Source organism: Sapajus apella, unplaced genomic scaffold (assembly GCF_009761245.1).
Source record: "Sapajus apella isolate SASKATOON/1434 unplaced genomic scaffold, GSC_monkey_1.0 scaffold28, whole genome shotgun sequence".
Classification (NCBI taxonomy): domain Eukaryota; kingdom Metazoa; phylum Chordata; class Mammalia; order Primates; family Cebidae; genus Sapajus; species Sapajus apella.
This window is the reverse complement of record NW_022436968.1, coordinates 25,413,833-25,428,781: the sequence shown is the minus strand read 5'-3', so window position 1 is coordinate 25,428,781 and position 14,949 is coordinate 25,413,833. Positions and strand designations below refer to the sequence as shown.

The following is a 14,949-nucleotide window of genomic DNA, read 5'->3' as shown; positions in this document are numbered from 1 at the left end:
CAACATCTCAGGTTGTTATTGATGTTATCAAATGTTCTTTGTGCTTAAGGTTAACATGAAGTTTTTCCTTAGTCCTTCTAACTAATGTTGGTGTTTTCAACCATGGACCTTCTAAAAGCCACCAAAACAAAAGTCCATTTTGCTTTGGGCCTTATAGCACAAGGTAATGCTAGAATAAAAAGATAACTTTGTGAAGATAGTATTTAGAGAATGATCCCAAATTCCTGATTCCATGTAGTTGAAAGCCTGTTGCTGAAATATCAATGCTACTACCAAGACATACATATTTTGTTCCTATATCTGATTCAAACCACCTCTAGAGAAATCAGGCCAATGCAAAACATGTTACTGATAGATTTTTCATTACCTAACTCTACCTGCTATGTATGTATTTGCTCACTTCCAATCCTTTAATCCAGGATTGGCAAACTTTTTCTGAAAAAGGGCCAGATAAATACTTTAGGTTTTGCAGAGCATATGGTTTCCTTTACAAGTACTCAGTGCTGCCACTGTAACATGAAAGTAGCCATAGACAATACATAAATAAATGGGCATAGCTATGTTCCAATACAATTTTATTTACAAAAACAGGCAACAGGCTGCATTTGACTCACAAGCCATAGTTTGCTGACTACTGTTTTATCTATACCCTCAGAAATAGTAATTTGTAATCAGGAATGAGAGTTAGGAACCCAATTAAAGCTTTATTTAACCATATTACCATATTTACTTTTTGCAATAAACTCTTATTATAGTACTTAGATTTTCTTTTTTTTTTTTTTTTTTTTTTTTTTTGATACAGAGTTTCGCTCTTGTTACCCACACTGGAGTGCGGTGGCACGATCTCAGCTCACCGCAACCTCCGCCTCCTGGGTTCAAGCAATTCTCCTGTCTCAGCCTCCTGAGTAGCTGGGACTATAGGCGTGCATCACCACATCAAGCTAATTTGTATTTTTAGTAGAGATGGGGTTTCACCATGTTGACCAGGATGGTCTCGATCTCTTGACCTCGTGATCCACCCACCTCAGCCTCCCAAAGTGCTGGGATTATAGGTGTGAGCCACCCCGTCCAGCCCACATGCTAATATTTCTAAGAGATACTTACCAAGCTTGATCCAATGTTACTGATTTTATGTAGAATTGGATTGTATTCCAAAATATATAATAGCACTAATTATGAGTTGTATTTTTACTCAAATGAGTGATAAAAATGAGTGGTAATTCAAGCTTACATGCATGAATCAATACAACTAAGTTAATGTAATACTGGAACAGGCAGTTAAAAAAATTACTAATAAAATAACTCATAATCTAAATAATTTTTATATATGAACAAAAGGAAGCAATTAAGAATTTGGCAACTAAAATTCTCAACTTTAAAGTAAATGAATAATGTTCCATAGTTTATATTTTTTATCCCTTTCTCTTGAAAATTTAGAAAATTTCTAATGCAGAAACTAGGTACAAATCAAAGTGGAAAAAAATTCACATAATTTAATATTTTAGACATTTTTGCCTTCAGATTATGTTAATAGAAGAAAATGATAAGGATTAATTTGTTATGAATCTGTAAACTGAAACACCATATCATTTATCAAATATATACATAGCTTAACCTAGATTCAACGTATCTTAAATGATCTTAATACTTGTCTAGAAAAACAAATCTGTAGCACATGCAGTTAGGCTAAACTTTTTCTAGCATGAAATAGGACGACCGAGATGCAAGCACATTAAAATCACCATACAGCTTACATACCTGCTACCCAATCCACTGCAATACCCCGGACTCCATTTTCCCCTATTCCCTGTGTGACAATGTTCGTCAAAGAAGATCCATCTGGTTTAATTCTACGGATTGCATTATCAGATGTCACTGAGCTACTAAAATCACACCAATAAATAAAGCCAGAGGACATATCAACATCCACATGCAAGGCATTTCGTCCTGGAACAGGTGAGAAAAGATCATTAAACAATGCTGCCACTGAAGCTAGAACTTTTAAATGTCTGCCCTTCCTCTCAAACCCTCATTCCCACCCCACTGCTCTGGGCATCTCCCCATTACAAAATGAAACCCTTTTTCCCCAGTTGCAGTGAGCAGACCTACAACCCACATCTTGATTTCTAAATACTCTTTCCCACAATATGGACCTGTGGATCCCGGGAGAAATACTGATTATAGAGTTAGCCAGGGAAGGTATGAGGTGAGCATGAAACATCTTATTGTACCAAGAAACAAGGCATACACAGAAGTATTCCAGTGGCCACTTGAAGAGGCTCTGCCTGGATAAATGGATCAACTAGGACATCAAAAGAAGCATTATAGTAACTGATTATAACATACTGAATTTAAAAAGATAAAAATTTGACCCCACAATGATAATAAATTTTTAAAAATAAACTGGGGAGAAACAAAGAGCTCTCATTTACAGAAGATTACCTAACAAATGTAAAGGGAATGCTACAATAAGAAAATCACCATTTTGCAATCCTCAATTAAATAATTATTTCAGAAAAGGATCAATGGCTGCTAAAACCAATGTGTAAAAGGTGCTTGGAAGGCAAGAGGTTCACAGGGCCTAAGTGTGACTGCATAGATTTCACACAAATTAAGAAGGGAAAAAACACACTTTTGAAAAGCAGCAATATAGCAGGGACCACCTTAACCAAGTGATCAAACTCAAGCATCACTAAGAACAGGACAAGCTGACATTATGTTCTTCCTAATAAGATTCTATATCGAGTACACAGCATAACCTATATTCTTGCTAAATGTATTTAACCTTGATCTAATCAAATAATTAGACCTAACTTCCATTTCATGAGAACTGCAGGATGAAAATGAAAGACAAGCTAAATATTTGGACAAATCCTCAGTGTGGGATTCTCAAAGACAACAGGTCTGCCTCTTTAAAACATCAATGTCATAGCAAAAAGCTAGAGGCAAGTACTCCAAATTAGAAGCAACTAATGAGATATTCCCAGTGCAATGCATGAATCTTGATTAGGTCTTGGATGGAACAAAACAGCTATATGTAAAATGTTGTGAGGCCAGCTGGAGAAATATGATTATGAATATTTAATAATGCCCTTTGAAACTGTGTGCTAGCCTATGTAGGAATAAAGTGGCATGGTATTAAAATTTATTTTCAAAAGGTTCATAAAAAATGAATGTGAATATATTTGCATGTACACACACACACACACACACACACACAGATTGAGAGCTCCAATGTGATGAAATGTTAACAACTGTTAAATCTTGGTAAGGAGTCTGAGGATATTTGCTATATCTTTCAACATTTCTGTGTTTCAGAATTTTTTAATGAAAAGCTGGGGGAAAAAACTATTGAATTTGTAATATTTTTACAAGATGATAACTTAGATCCCTAACTTTTTAGATATGGAAAAACAAAGATGAGTCATGAGTCCATGTGAACATGACCATCAGGTAGGAGGAAGTGTGGGCCTGGAAGCTCTGACTCCTTCCACTAGGTGCATTTCTGTCTTTTCTGACCATCTCTTCCACCCCTTCATTCACTTCATCCTCTTCTCCTTCCTTTCTGCTCTCTGTATCTACATTTAGTCTGTGACATTCTCCTAGTGATGCTAGAAAACTCTTAGTTCCTCTTGTGCTAAGGTACACCTAAAAACCTTGGTTCATCTAGGAAGCAAGTGATCATTTTATACATTCACAGTATGTAAGCGCAAAGTGCTGCAAAATACAATTACTAAGGAGAGACTAATACTTTGAACTCTTTTGCTTCAATTCACCAAATATCTATTAATAAATCATATCTGTGGACTATTTCATTACCATATTAAATAGTAGTATACTTTCTACCCTGAATCTCCATTAATAGAAACAGGGCACAGTTCTTCAGAACACCAACTCTGTAGTACTTCTTGCAAACGCATGCTACACTGTATATTGCTCTAGGCCTGGGGGTCTCAGCGTGACCCATGGGCCAGCACCATCAGCATGCTGCCCCTACCCCAGACTACAATATTGGACAAATCTGGGGATGGGGCCTGGTGTTGTGTGGTCATGAGCCCTCCAAGTGATTCTGTTACACCCTGAAGTTTGAAAAACACTTCAGACCGTGGCATTTGATTTAAAGGGAAAGGCAAGCTTCATTATGCACTGAATCCAAACATGAAGAAATGCTTTCACGGCACCAGGGATTTCAGCCTGGTCCCAGAGGAAGTAAAATCTGACTTATATTGGAATTGGCATACCTTGGCCTGCCACTGGCACCATGGTTTCGGAATGATCTGACAATTCCAAGCTGAAACCTCTGATTGCAGACAGCATTGAAACAACAATGAAAGAGTTATATGGAGAGCAGGACCGATTATCAGGATTGAGTTTAAACCCAGTGGCACAGGCGCAGGAAAACAGTCCTCCTGGTACGGGCAGGCAAATCTGCTGACAGGCAATCATGTTGTTGCTACAGCCATTTGAGGATTCAGCGGCATCTAAATGAAAACAAAATCCATTTGTAACTTTTGATCCTAGCTACTTGCCACCCCATCTCAAATTTCTTTGAATCGGCAACTAATTTATTCTAAAAATTGACAACCAACATATAGTAGCTGAGTTAACAAACGAAAAACAATATTGGAGAGACTAGAGGTTATACAATAACACCTAAAGGTATGAAAGCAGTATCCCAACTATTGTATAATAGTTACAGAATGGGGCTTCAACTGTATTCTTCTATAAATCAGGGAGGTCAGTATATAGATCTGTTCATAATTTTCCTATGAACTGGCACTTAATATGTTCCTGATCAATAATGTGATTGTTTGTTTGTTTTTTAATATATGAAATAAGAAGATTTAAAGACCATCCCTCGAATTAATGGCATTTGCAGTGACCTGGATGAGACTGGAGGCTACTGTTCAAAGTGAAGTAACTCAGGAATGGAAAACCAAACATTGTATGTTCTCCCTGATAGGTGGGAGCCAGGATATGAGGACACAAAGGCCTAAGAATTATACAATGGACTTTGGGGACTTGTGGGAAGGGTGAGGGTGGGGGACAGGATAAAAGACTACAAATAGGGTGCAGTGTATACCACTCGGGTGATAGGTGCACCAAAATCTCACAAATCACCATTGAAGAACTTACTCATGTAACGAAACACCACCTGTACCCCAATAATCTATGGAAAAATAAAACTTTTTAAAAAGAATATTCTTCATAGGAATAAAAAATTAATTTCTATTGCATGTGTTTCTTTCACTTTCATTAAAAAAAAAAAATACCTACTGAAAAACTTAGGTTATAGGACAGGAAACAAATTGTTTGATCATCTTTGGTTGGAGACTAAAGCTATAAAATACACCAAAAAATAATACCTGTATCATAATGCTGACGTAAAGGGGTAAATCGGAAGTTAGATTATCTCTGAAAAAAAAATGTTGAAATAGGAAATATCCAGAAGTATTCCTTTTAGATTAAAAATTCCTTCCCATTAACACTTTCCCAGCAGGCATCCAACTAATATTTCCTGAGCACCTTCTATGAGCCGGCCACTATTCTAATCACTGAATATTGAGCAGTAAACAAGATAGACAAAATGCCTGCCCATACAGAGGTTATATTCTAATGAGTAACACAAACAATAGGCAAACAGATAATATGTCAGGGAGTGCTATGAAGCAAAAGCAAAGTAAGGAACTGAAAGTAATGGGAAGAGAAAGGAAATAAACTTACTCTGAAGTCAGTCTGGCCTTTCAGATGCCAAATTAGCTCTTGGCACTTAACCATGCTTAAGACTTCATTATCACTTTGGGTAATTTCAATTTGTATGCATGTGTATGTACATGGAACTATGTGTGGGTGTGTGCTTACAGATGTAAGTTATGTATGAAAACGCAGTATACATCCATGAATGTATTTCAGTGACAAATACTTACTGCGCCTGTGATAAACTCGAAGACCCCTCAGATTTGGAACATTATTTCTCAAGACTATTTTGTTGGCCCCAGTGGCCTTGTCAACTCTTTCAATGGCCTCATACTGTTCATCAGAATAATAAAGGAAAGAACCGTAGACTGCAATTCCCCAGGGGTGGGAAAGCTCGTGTATCAGGATCATTCGATCTGTTCCATCCACGTTTCCTCTTTCGATCTAAAGAATTGGAATTTTCATCAGTTTCATGGATTTGTAGTGAAAATTTTGAACACTTAAACACTAATATTCTCCTAATTTTAATGTCTCACAATTATACAGCCTTCGATCCCTTACAGAGATTTTCACATCTATTCTCTGATTTGATAAGCACAACTATACCAAGCAGCAGTTCAGGAAAATGTCATTGTGCCCATTTTACTGATAATGAAGACAGAGCTCACGTGAGTCAGTCAACCTTTTCAGATGGCACAGTGAAGAAAAGGTAGCTAAACCACTAGTTCCTGCATGTGATATTCTGGTCAAGGATGTACTCAAACATCTAAGTGTGGGCCTGACTGGAGCTGACTGACCCTGGGTTTAACACCTTCACTGACAATTTCTGTAACAGAGATTGAAAATATGCCCCCAAACAACCACAGAGGACAGCAAGACAGGACAGAGCCAAAGATGGTGCCAATATATTGGAACAGATAACAAGCTTTAATCAAAATGGCTTTGGTAAACTGGAAAAGAACCACAAGAATAAAGTCCCTAAGGGGAAATCACAAGTAGTCTGCTTCTGGAAGAAAAATGAAATGCAGTTGTAGCTGGTTTAATTTCACTCCAAACACCTGCCTCAAGTGCCCATTCTGTGCCGAAATATGGGCTAGGTATTGGTAAGAGACACAAAGTGTGGCTTTACTGCCACACCTGACAAGGGAGCCCAGCAGTTACAAGACTGGTTATGCCCTAGAAACTCACAGAAATTCTAGAACTTAGAGCATAAGGAAGATGAGCTTGGAAAAGAGCTGCAGAATCAGTGGAGACCAGGACCACATTAGCTGAGCAAGCTCATAAAAGTGTTGGCTTTATGAAGAAAACATGTCTCCAACATAAAAACAGGCTTCACCACTCAAGGCCATGCCTAGTCCAGGCCAGAGAGAGGTTGCTCAGAATGGTGGAGGTGGCAGAAAAGATCTGGGCATCAATGAAAGGTTGAGGATGGATTGCAGGATTTGGTGATAAATAATTAAACCAGGAGAGCAAAGAAGAAATAAGGGAACTAGACTAGGAGAAAGGTTGGAGAGTCACGCCACTGACAAGCTCACAGATTTTGAAGCCATGTCCTGTCAGATTTATTTAGTGAAATCATACCATGTAACAAGAGCTCCCTCATCATTGCACACAGGCACCAACTCTGCCAAGTGTTATCACACATATCACCACTTCTTTTTAATCTCCAAAGCTTACCACCATTACAGGTCCATATTAGGAGTGAAGTTAACATTTCTTGAACAAATGATGAACTGAAAGCCAAGCCTATTACACAATATTATCAAAAGCATCAATGTCAAGAATCTGAAATAATTGCTATTAAAAGGCAAGAAAGAAACTAGCATATATTCAATTCAACACCCAAAGCAATGCTTAATTAATCAATGATTATTATTGAGCGCCATCTATGTGCCTAGCCCAGCTCAGCTGCATAAGCACAGCAGTGAATACTATTTCAATGAGTGGATGAGACTTTATGGTTTCTGCTTCTTATTGTAGAATGTAATGAACCCAATCTTGGAGCTTAAAATTACCACTAAATAAAGTTTCACATGTGCATTAATCATGTTAGAATATTAGAGAATAATGTGTAGCTATGAAGGGATGGTGAGCTCAGAAGCTTGCTAGGTAGATAAACAGATGTATACATACATACACACACACATAGGTAGATACACAGGATATACCTATATCCTATACAGAAATATAAATATAGTCTATATTCTATATTATATTCTATATTCTATAAATATATCTATTCTATATGCCATATATAGAATAGATATGTATATATTTTTATATACCATTTATATTATAGATATATATTCTGTATTTTATTTATTTATGTGTATATATATTCTTTTAGTCTCTATAATTGGAGAACCCAGAGTACTTTCTAAGGAAAACACTGAAATCACTAAAACATGAAAGAAATGGCTCTGAAAGGACATGTAAGAAATGACAAATGGAATTAACTTATCCTGAAGAAAAACAAAGGTTGGTGGAAAAATTAATAAACATTATCCTATAGGGAACTATGCACATACTATAAAGAACTGGACTTCAGCTAGGGTGAGGTATGTGCAAGGGAGAGAAGTTATTGGGAGAAAGGTCAATGAAACACTGGTACAAGTTACCAAGTAAGACTCTTCAACAACCACAGCCTGACAGCTCAGAACACTCAGCATCAGCCACACCAGCTCAGCATAAAGACCAAAAGACTGAAAGGGTGCTCATACCACTCCTCTTCCAGTAACTGCCCAGTAGAGTTTCTGCTCCCCAATGTCAAGGGTGACGCACTCCAGGTGCTCAAGGTTCCCCGTGAAGATCGTTTTTATAGATGTGCCATCCATGTTAGCACTGGCAATTTTGGCAGGAATCCCACTGTCAGTTCCTTGGTCTGACCAGTATAGCTTCCTACAATCATGAAAAACACCAGCATGTAACAAAACAGAAGGTAGATTTGAGTCAGTGACATATCTAATTTAAATATTTAAATGACAATGTGTATTTCTTGTTCTCATGATGCTCACAATCAAATGGGCAAAGGCCGAAACATCAATATCTTGTTGCATACAATGTGGATGGGTATTTAACCAGTGTTCTCACTTATAAGTGGGAGCTAAACATGGAGCACACGTGGACATAAACATGAGAAGAACAGACACTGTGGACTATTAGAGTAGGGAGGAAGGGAAGAGGGTGTGGGTTTAAAAACTATTGGGTACTACAGTCACTAACTCTGTACCATATACTCATGTAACAAACCTGCACATATACCCCCTATTATCTAAAATAAAAGTTGAAATTAAAAAAAAAAAAAATCCCTGCTTGCTCCTTAGTGCTCAAAAGAATAAAGTCCAACTCCTTAGCATGACATTAAAGGCCCTCCACAATTTGTCCCCAAATGACCTTACCTGCTGTAACTCTCATGTGGTCAACACCTCCCTACTCTAAGCCTCTGGTTCCAGCTCTCCCCACAATCATGCTATGTGTCACCATACTTCTGTGCCTTCATTGCTCCCTTAGCCTCAAGAACCACTGCCTGGTTGCAACCCATTCTCCGCCTACCAAAAGGCTTCTCATCCTTCAAGGTCTATTGCAAATGTTACATACCCCCTTACAGCTTTCTGTGTCCTTTCAAAGTCAGAATATGTTGTCAATTCTTATAATGCTATTTTAAAATCTCTAAAATTCTTGCTTGTTTGGAATTAATTTTAAATCCAATGTTGTTCATTCGAAGACCATAGAACAAAATACAAACAACACCCTGCACATTAAATATAGGTCAGAGCTATTTCTCTTTCTCGCTGAGATCTATTATTTTTCAAATGCTGACATCTGAAATCAGAAGATGTCCTAAATTTGAAATCTTCCATTTTGTCAGTCCCCGACACTGACAAGAGCAATGCCGCATGGAATACATGTGCCATTTACAAATACTCACCCACGAACAGGATCAACAGTTATTCCGATTGGAAAGCCAACTCCAAGAGCTGTCCCATCATTGGTAATCAGTGTTTTTCTGTATCTGCTATCTCCATGGAGTGTCAAAACCTATAGCATAAAATCACTTAATGGAACCAAGTTTCAAAAGAGGACCAAAGAAAACTGAGATGAAGGAGAACTTATATACAAAACAAATTCCAAAGCATGACTAGGGATAGATAAGAGAGGGCTTGGATGAGATTCAGATCATCTCTATTGCACTTCAGGGGAATCAGGAAATTAGCTCAATAGAAAATGAGAGTAAGAGAAGGAAGTCTGGGCGAAGGTGGCTTATGCCTGTAATCCTAACACTTTGGGAGTCTGAGGTGGGTGGATCACCTGAGGTCAGGAGTTCAAGACCAGCCTGGCCATCATGGTGAAACCCCATCTTTTAAAAAAAAAAAAAAAGAGTAAGAGAAGGAAAACCACCTCCCAAGTTCCTACTTCTAACCCACCTAAAATTTCAAGACAGAACATTTTTATGGATAAAAGGAAGATTCAACTGGGAAAACATCAGAGCCACTGCCTGAAGACTATGAAAATCCTTCAGAAAAAAGCTAAGAGAAATCTCTGGAAGACAAATGAGAACCTCACAGCTTTCCTGCACCACAGTGACCAGGCCATGGCACTCGGTGGCCAGTCGCTGCCAACACAGTTGATCAAAACAGTCCAAATTTACTCAGAGGTACAGTGAATTCTGTCCCAGATCAACAGTCTAAGCTGAAACACATGAGCTGAAATCTCTGCCCTGCCGGGTCCTGACTGTACAACCTGAGGCAAATAAATTCAACTCTCTGAACTTAGTTTACCAGTCAAATGTGGATGAAAGCATTACCTTCTGCATAGAGTCCATGGGACAAAGAGATAGTACAGGTAAAACACTTCGCACAGCACCAAGCACAACTGTGTTCAGTAAACTTCTCCTATTGTTTAACTGGTCCATCTACTGGTCAGTTACTCCTTATGAGGTATTAGAGCAAGCATTATTGTATTTGCTCCTCACAAATAATTCTATGAGGTAGATCCCATTGTTTTTCTCAATACAGATGAAGAAAAAGAGGCCTAGAAAGGTTTAGTGGCTTTCCCAATGCTATCTGTTTGTTATTCTTACTGCTACAATCGCAATTTTTTTGTGTTTTTTTACCAGGAACATCAGCAAAGGGGAAATAATCACAATGTTAACAGGACCTTGATACGGCACATAGAAATATGGTTTATTGGACTAGAAGGAAGTTTCTTATGGCAACGAAGCTATTTTAACATGTATCTAAGACAGTCTAAGAGACAACTAGTAAGAAATTAGAAAATGCCTGTTGATTTTTGCTTTAAGGTTTTTCTATAAAATTGCTTTTCAATACAAATAGAACATTTGCATTTCTCTGTCTCTTAAATATGCATGCACACGCGTGCGTGTGCGCGCGCACACACACACACACACACACACACACATTTTCCTCTCCCTCATTCTTTTCTCTACATTTTTCTCTCTTTTGTCTGGTATCTTTCACTCCTGCTTGGACTAAGGTAGCTTTTCTTTTCTCAGTTGCCTTCTTCTGCTATAATCTCTCTCCTTTTCCTAAGACTAGGGATCTCTTTGGTTGAAAGCTCCTTTCCTTGTTTTCTGGAATATATAGAGCTCTCTCTCACACTGCCACTCTGTAGGCTTCACAATTCAGCTATAAAATTTCTTTTAGTGGATGGGCACACAGCTACCCCTAGTGGATAATAATTTCTTCAATGTTTCTCTTTTATTTTCAAGTTGGAGTTAAACATGAAAGGAATATTATACAGGTAAACAGCAAGTGAACACGATTCCTATTTTCCTAATTAATCCAACAATCATCTGGAAGAATTATTTATAACATAAATTTACAATTTAAAATAATTCTTGGAAAACGAATTATTTATCATTTAAATTGCAAATAATTTAATGGTTCTAGTGAGAAACACCAATAAAACCATTAAAAGGGCAATTTGTCCTTGGATCATTATTCTCATAGGTCTTTTATGGATCTTCTGAAAATATTAATCATTTGAAGGAAACAGTGCTCTGTATTTACAGGATACCTCAGTGTTATGAAGTACTTTTACTTATTCAGCCATGAACTCCACTGTACAGATGAGAAAACAGAGGCTCAGAGAGGTTAAGTAATTTGTCCGAGGTCAAACAGCTCACGAGTGGAGAAAATGCTGTGCTGTCCCCAGTTACAAAATGCATTTCCATGTTTCAGGGTCTTTATTCAACTGTTTTTTCCTGCCTGGGACATCTTTTCCCTACATCTTCATTTGGCAAAAATAAAATCAGTTGTCCCCCCTCATCCATGGGGGACACATTCCAAGATCATCAATGGATGCCTGAAATCTCAGCTAGTACTGAACTCTATATATACTATGTTTTTTCCTATACATACACACCTATGATAAAGTTTAATTTATAAATTAGACACAGTAAGAGATTAACAATAATCAGAAAATAGAAGAATTATAACAATAAACTGTAATAAGAGTTATATGAGTGGTCTCTCTCTCTCTCTCTCTCTCTCTCTCCTTTTAAATATCTTATTGTGCTGTATTCACCTATTCTCAGGCCACTGCAGGTAACTGAAACCTCAGGAAGTGAAAGCCTCGGATAATGGAGGACATATTAGTCATCTTTCAAGACTCAGCTCACAAGTACCCATGAATGGGAAGTCTGCATGCTCTCTCCCCTCACTTTTACCTCTGGCTCCAATTACTAGCACTTTATATTCACTGGTCTTATCACACTTACCACACTGGAGCACAAGTGTTTGTTTATGTATCTATCTCATAGATACGTGAGCTACTTAAAGACAGAAAAAAAATGTTTTATTCATCTTTGAATATCCAGGACCAACTGATTCATAGAAAGCATTTACTAGTGCTTGATAAATGAATGAATAAAATGAGCAAGCAAGCCAGACTCAAAGCCAGGTCTTTGGACTCCAAATCAAAATATCTTTCCTATGTGCCACGCTGCATCAGGCCGTAATTACAAAGTTTTGGTTCATGTGGTTAAAGTGGCCTTTCTAAACCATACACACACGCATGCTCAGTTCTTCTCCGAATGGCTGCTATTGCATTGTACCTAACACTAATGGGAAAGACATGTCCCTGCTTTTGGAAAACTATCAGTTTAAAACAGAAGAACCCCATTTACCAAGCAAGATACCAAGAGACAGAATAAGAGCATATTAATTGCCATTTGGAATTAAGACAGCTTTGCACTAGGTGGACTTCAGAGAGATGTGAATTTGGTAGTAAGGGTCTTAGGCAGTAGATGTTGCCTATATTTAATGGGAGGATGATAGTTTTAGTTGAAATCATGAAAAATATTTTCTGCCACTGTCAGAGGGTTAAACCAGTCTGGATTGCTGGAGTTGTAGTTTATAAAAGCACAAAGAGAGAATACTGCCCCGAATTAGAGCAGCAAAGCGGACCATTTAAGACAATTTCTTAACTTCTGTGGGCCTTGGTTTCTTATGTTAAAAAAAACAAAGAGCTTGAACCAGAGGAGCCTCCAAGGGGCCCTTCATGTTAACACCTGACGATTCTACCTGGTTTGAGATATTTGTGCATTTTGCAAATATCGGCTGGGCGCGGTGGCTCACGCCTGTAATCCCAGCACTTTGGGAGGCCGAGGCGGGTGGATCACGAGGTCAAAGAGATCGAGGCCATCCTGGTCAACATGGTGAAACCCCGTCTCTACTAAAAATACAAAAAATTAGCTGGGCATGGTGGTGCGTGCCTGTAATCCCAGCTACTCAGGAGGCTGAGGCAGGAGAATTGCCTGAACCCAGGAGGCGGAGGTTGCGGTGAGCCAAGATCGCGCCATTGCACTCCAGCCTGGGTAACATGAGTGAAACTCCATCTCAAAAAAAAAAAAAAAAAAGAATCTAAATCCAATGCTTGTGTAAATAGTATTATGGAATCATTACCTCAATTGACTGAGTTCTAGGATTGGTAGAATAAAGGTTTCTTGAAATCCAATCTAAGGCCAGGCTCATAGAAGACCCCACCATAGATAGAGAAGCAAACACTGTCCTGTTGGTGCCATCAGTCTTCACTCTGTGAATTTCACCCTGGAAAGAAAGACAAGGGGAGGTGAGCAGTTTCAAGGCCACGGCTCCTGCATAAGAACACTTTCTTCACTGTGGCTACCTACTGCCAGCTGCTGTGTTTCTTGAACACTCCTCAACCTCAGAGGAAAGGCAAAGGTTCAGCACGATTGGGTAGGCTTCAAACTATCTTTCAGTGTGTCACAGAAATACACAAGGCTTACCATTCAGGCTCTCTCCAGTACTGGCTAAAGAGATAGTTCTTAACTAAAACAGGCGTTAAGAGTCATAAGAAACACCTAAGTCACAGATGTGGATCAGAAGGCCAGGAGTATATTTTGCATATGGGTGATAAACATGAAACATAAAGACCTTTCTTTTCTTCCCCATTTATATTCTCCTTGCCCTTTTCACATTCTTACAGGTTTTTTCCCTGAAGGCTGAAGAAAATGTCCCTTGAGGAAGAGAACTGGAGGAGTGTTCACGTTTACCCTAGAGGCAAAGATTCTGAAGGAAGGCCCCAGCACCACATCAAATGCTTTCACTGAATTCCCTTAGGGAACTACTACTTTTGTCTTGAGTTTTGATCATTTTTATGTTGGCCTAATATTTTCTACTAGCCTAAGACTCCTCTAGGGGCAAGCTTTGTGACTGCTGTTTCTTGGCATGTATTCTGTGGTAAGAAGCAGATAATGCAGTGCAGGACAAATTGTAGGCACTTCTAGAAAATACTTGCTGAATGAGTAAATAATACACAATAGCTTAAATTTGTTTCTTATTCTAAAGCTAAAGAGTTTTATGATCTTTGCTCCAGGTCAAGCTCACGTTTATACCCCTCATTGAATCAAAAAACTTAGTGATAAATTAATTTCCACATCATTTCCCTTTTATCCACATAACAAAAGCTTGCTTATAAGAAAACATCTGTGCAGGCAGGCTCTTCATGAATGAATTATATACTCTGAATGTTATTCAAAACTTACTGGATTTTCGACCCAATAGATGTATTGCTCAGAGTCATCAAATTCAACATCTAAACCATTCTGTATCCCTGCTATGGGGACCATAGCATCATTGCTCTTCACTTCAGGATTAAGGGAGATTCCAAAAATTATATGTTGTCTTACAGTTATTAAGAATGGTTGATCATCTGTGAAAATAGAAGAATATCAGTCAAAATCATATCCCACTATTCCCAGACATTTAG

The 14,949-nt window shown here is 38.2% G+C and overlaps 1 protein-coding gene across 5 annotated transcripts in view; it reads right to left on the bottom strand.

Annotated features, from left to right (window-relative positions):
• LRP2 (LDL receptor related protein 2) overlaps window positions 1–14,949 on the bottom strand; it is a 219,338-nt gene that overhangs the window by 78,051 nt on the left and 126,338 nt on the right. For all 5 annotated transcript variants that reach the window (XM_032293063.1, XM_032293061.1, XM_032293064.1 and 2 more), the window contains 7 exons: window positions 14,726–14,892; window positions 13,623–13,766; window positions 9,626–9,735; window positions 8,418–8,595; window positions 5,928–6,141; window positions 4,242–4,481; window positions 1,759–1,947 (listed from right to left, as the gene is read on the bottom strand). In XM_032293063.1, the coding sequence (XP_032148954.1) occupies window positions 1,759–1,947; window positions 4,242–4,481; window positions 5,928–6,141; window positions 8,418–8,595; window positions 9,626–9,735; window positions 13,623–13,766; window positions 14,726–14,892 (1,242 nt within the window). The remainder of the gene's footprint in view (window positions 1–1,758; window positions 1,948–4,241; window positions 4,482–5,927; window positions 6,142–8,417; window positions 8,596–9,625; window positions 9,736–13,622; window positions 13,767–14,725; window positions 14,893–14,949) is intronic.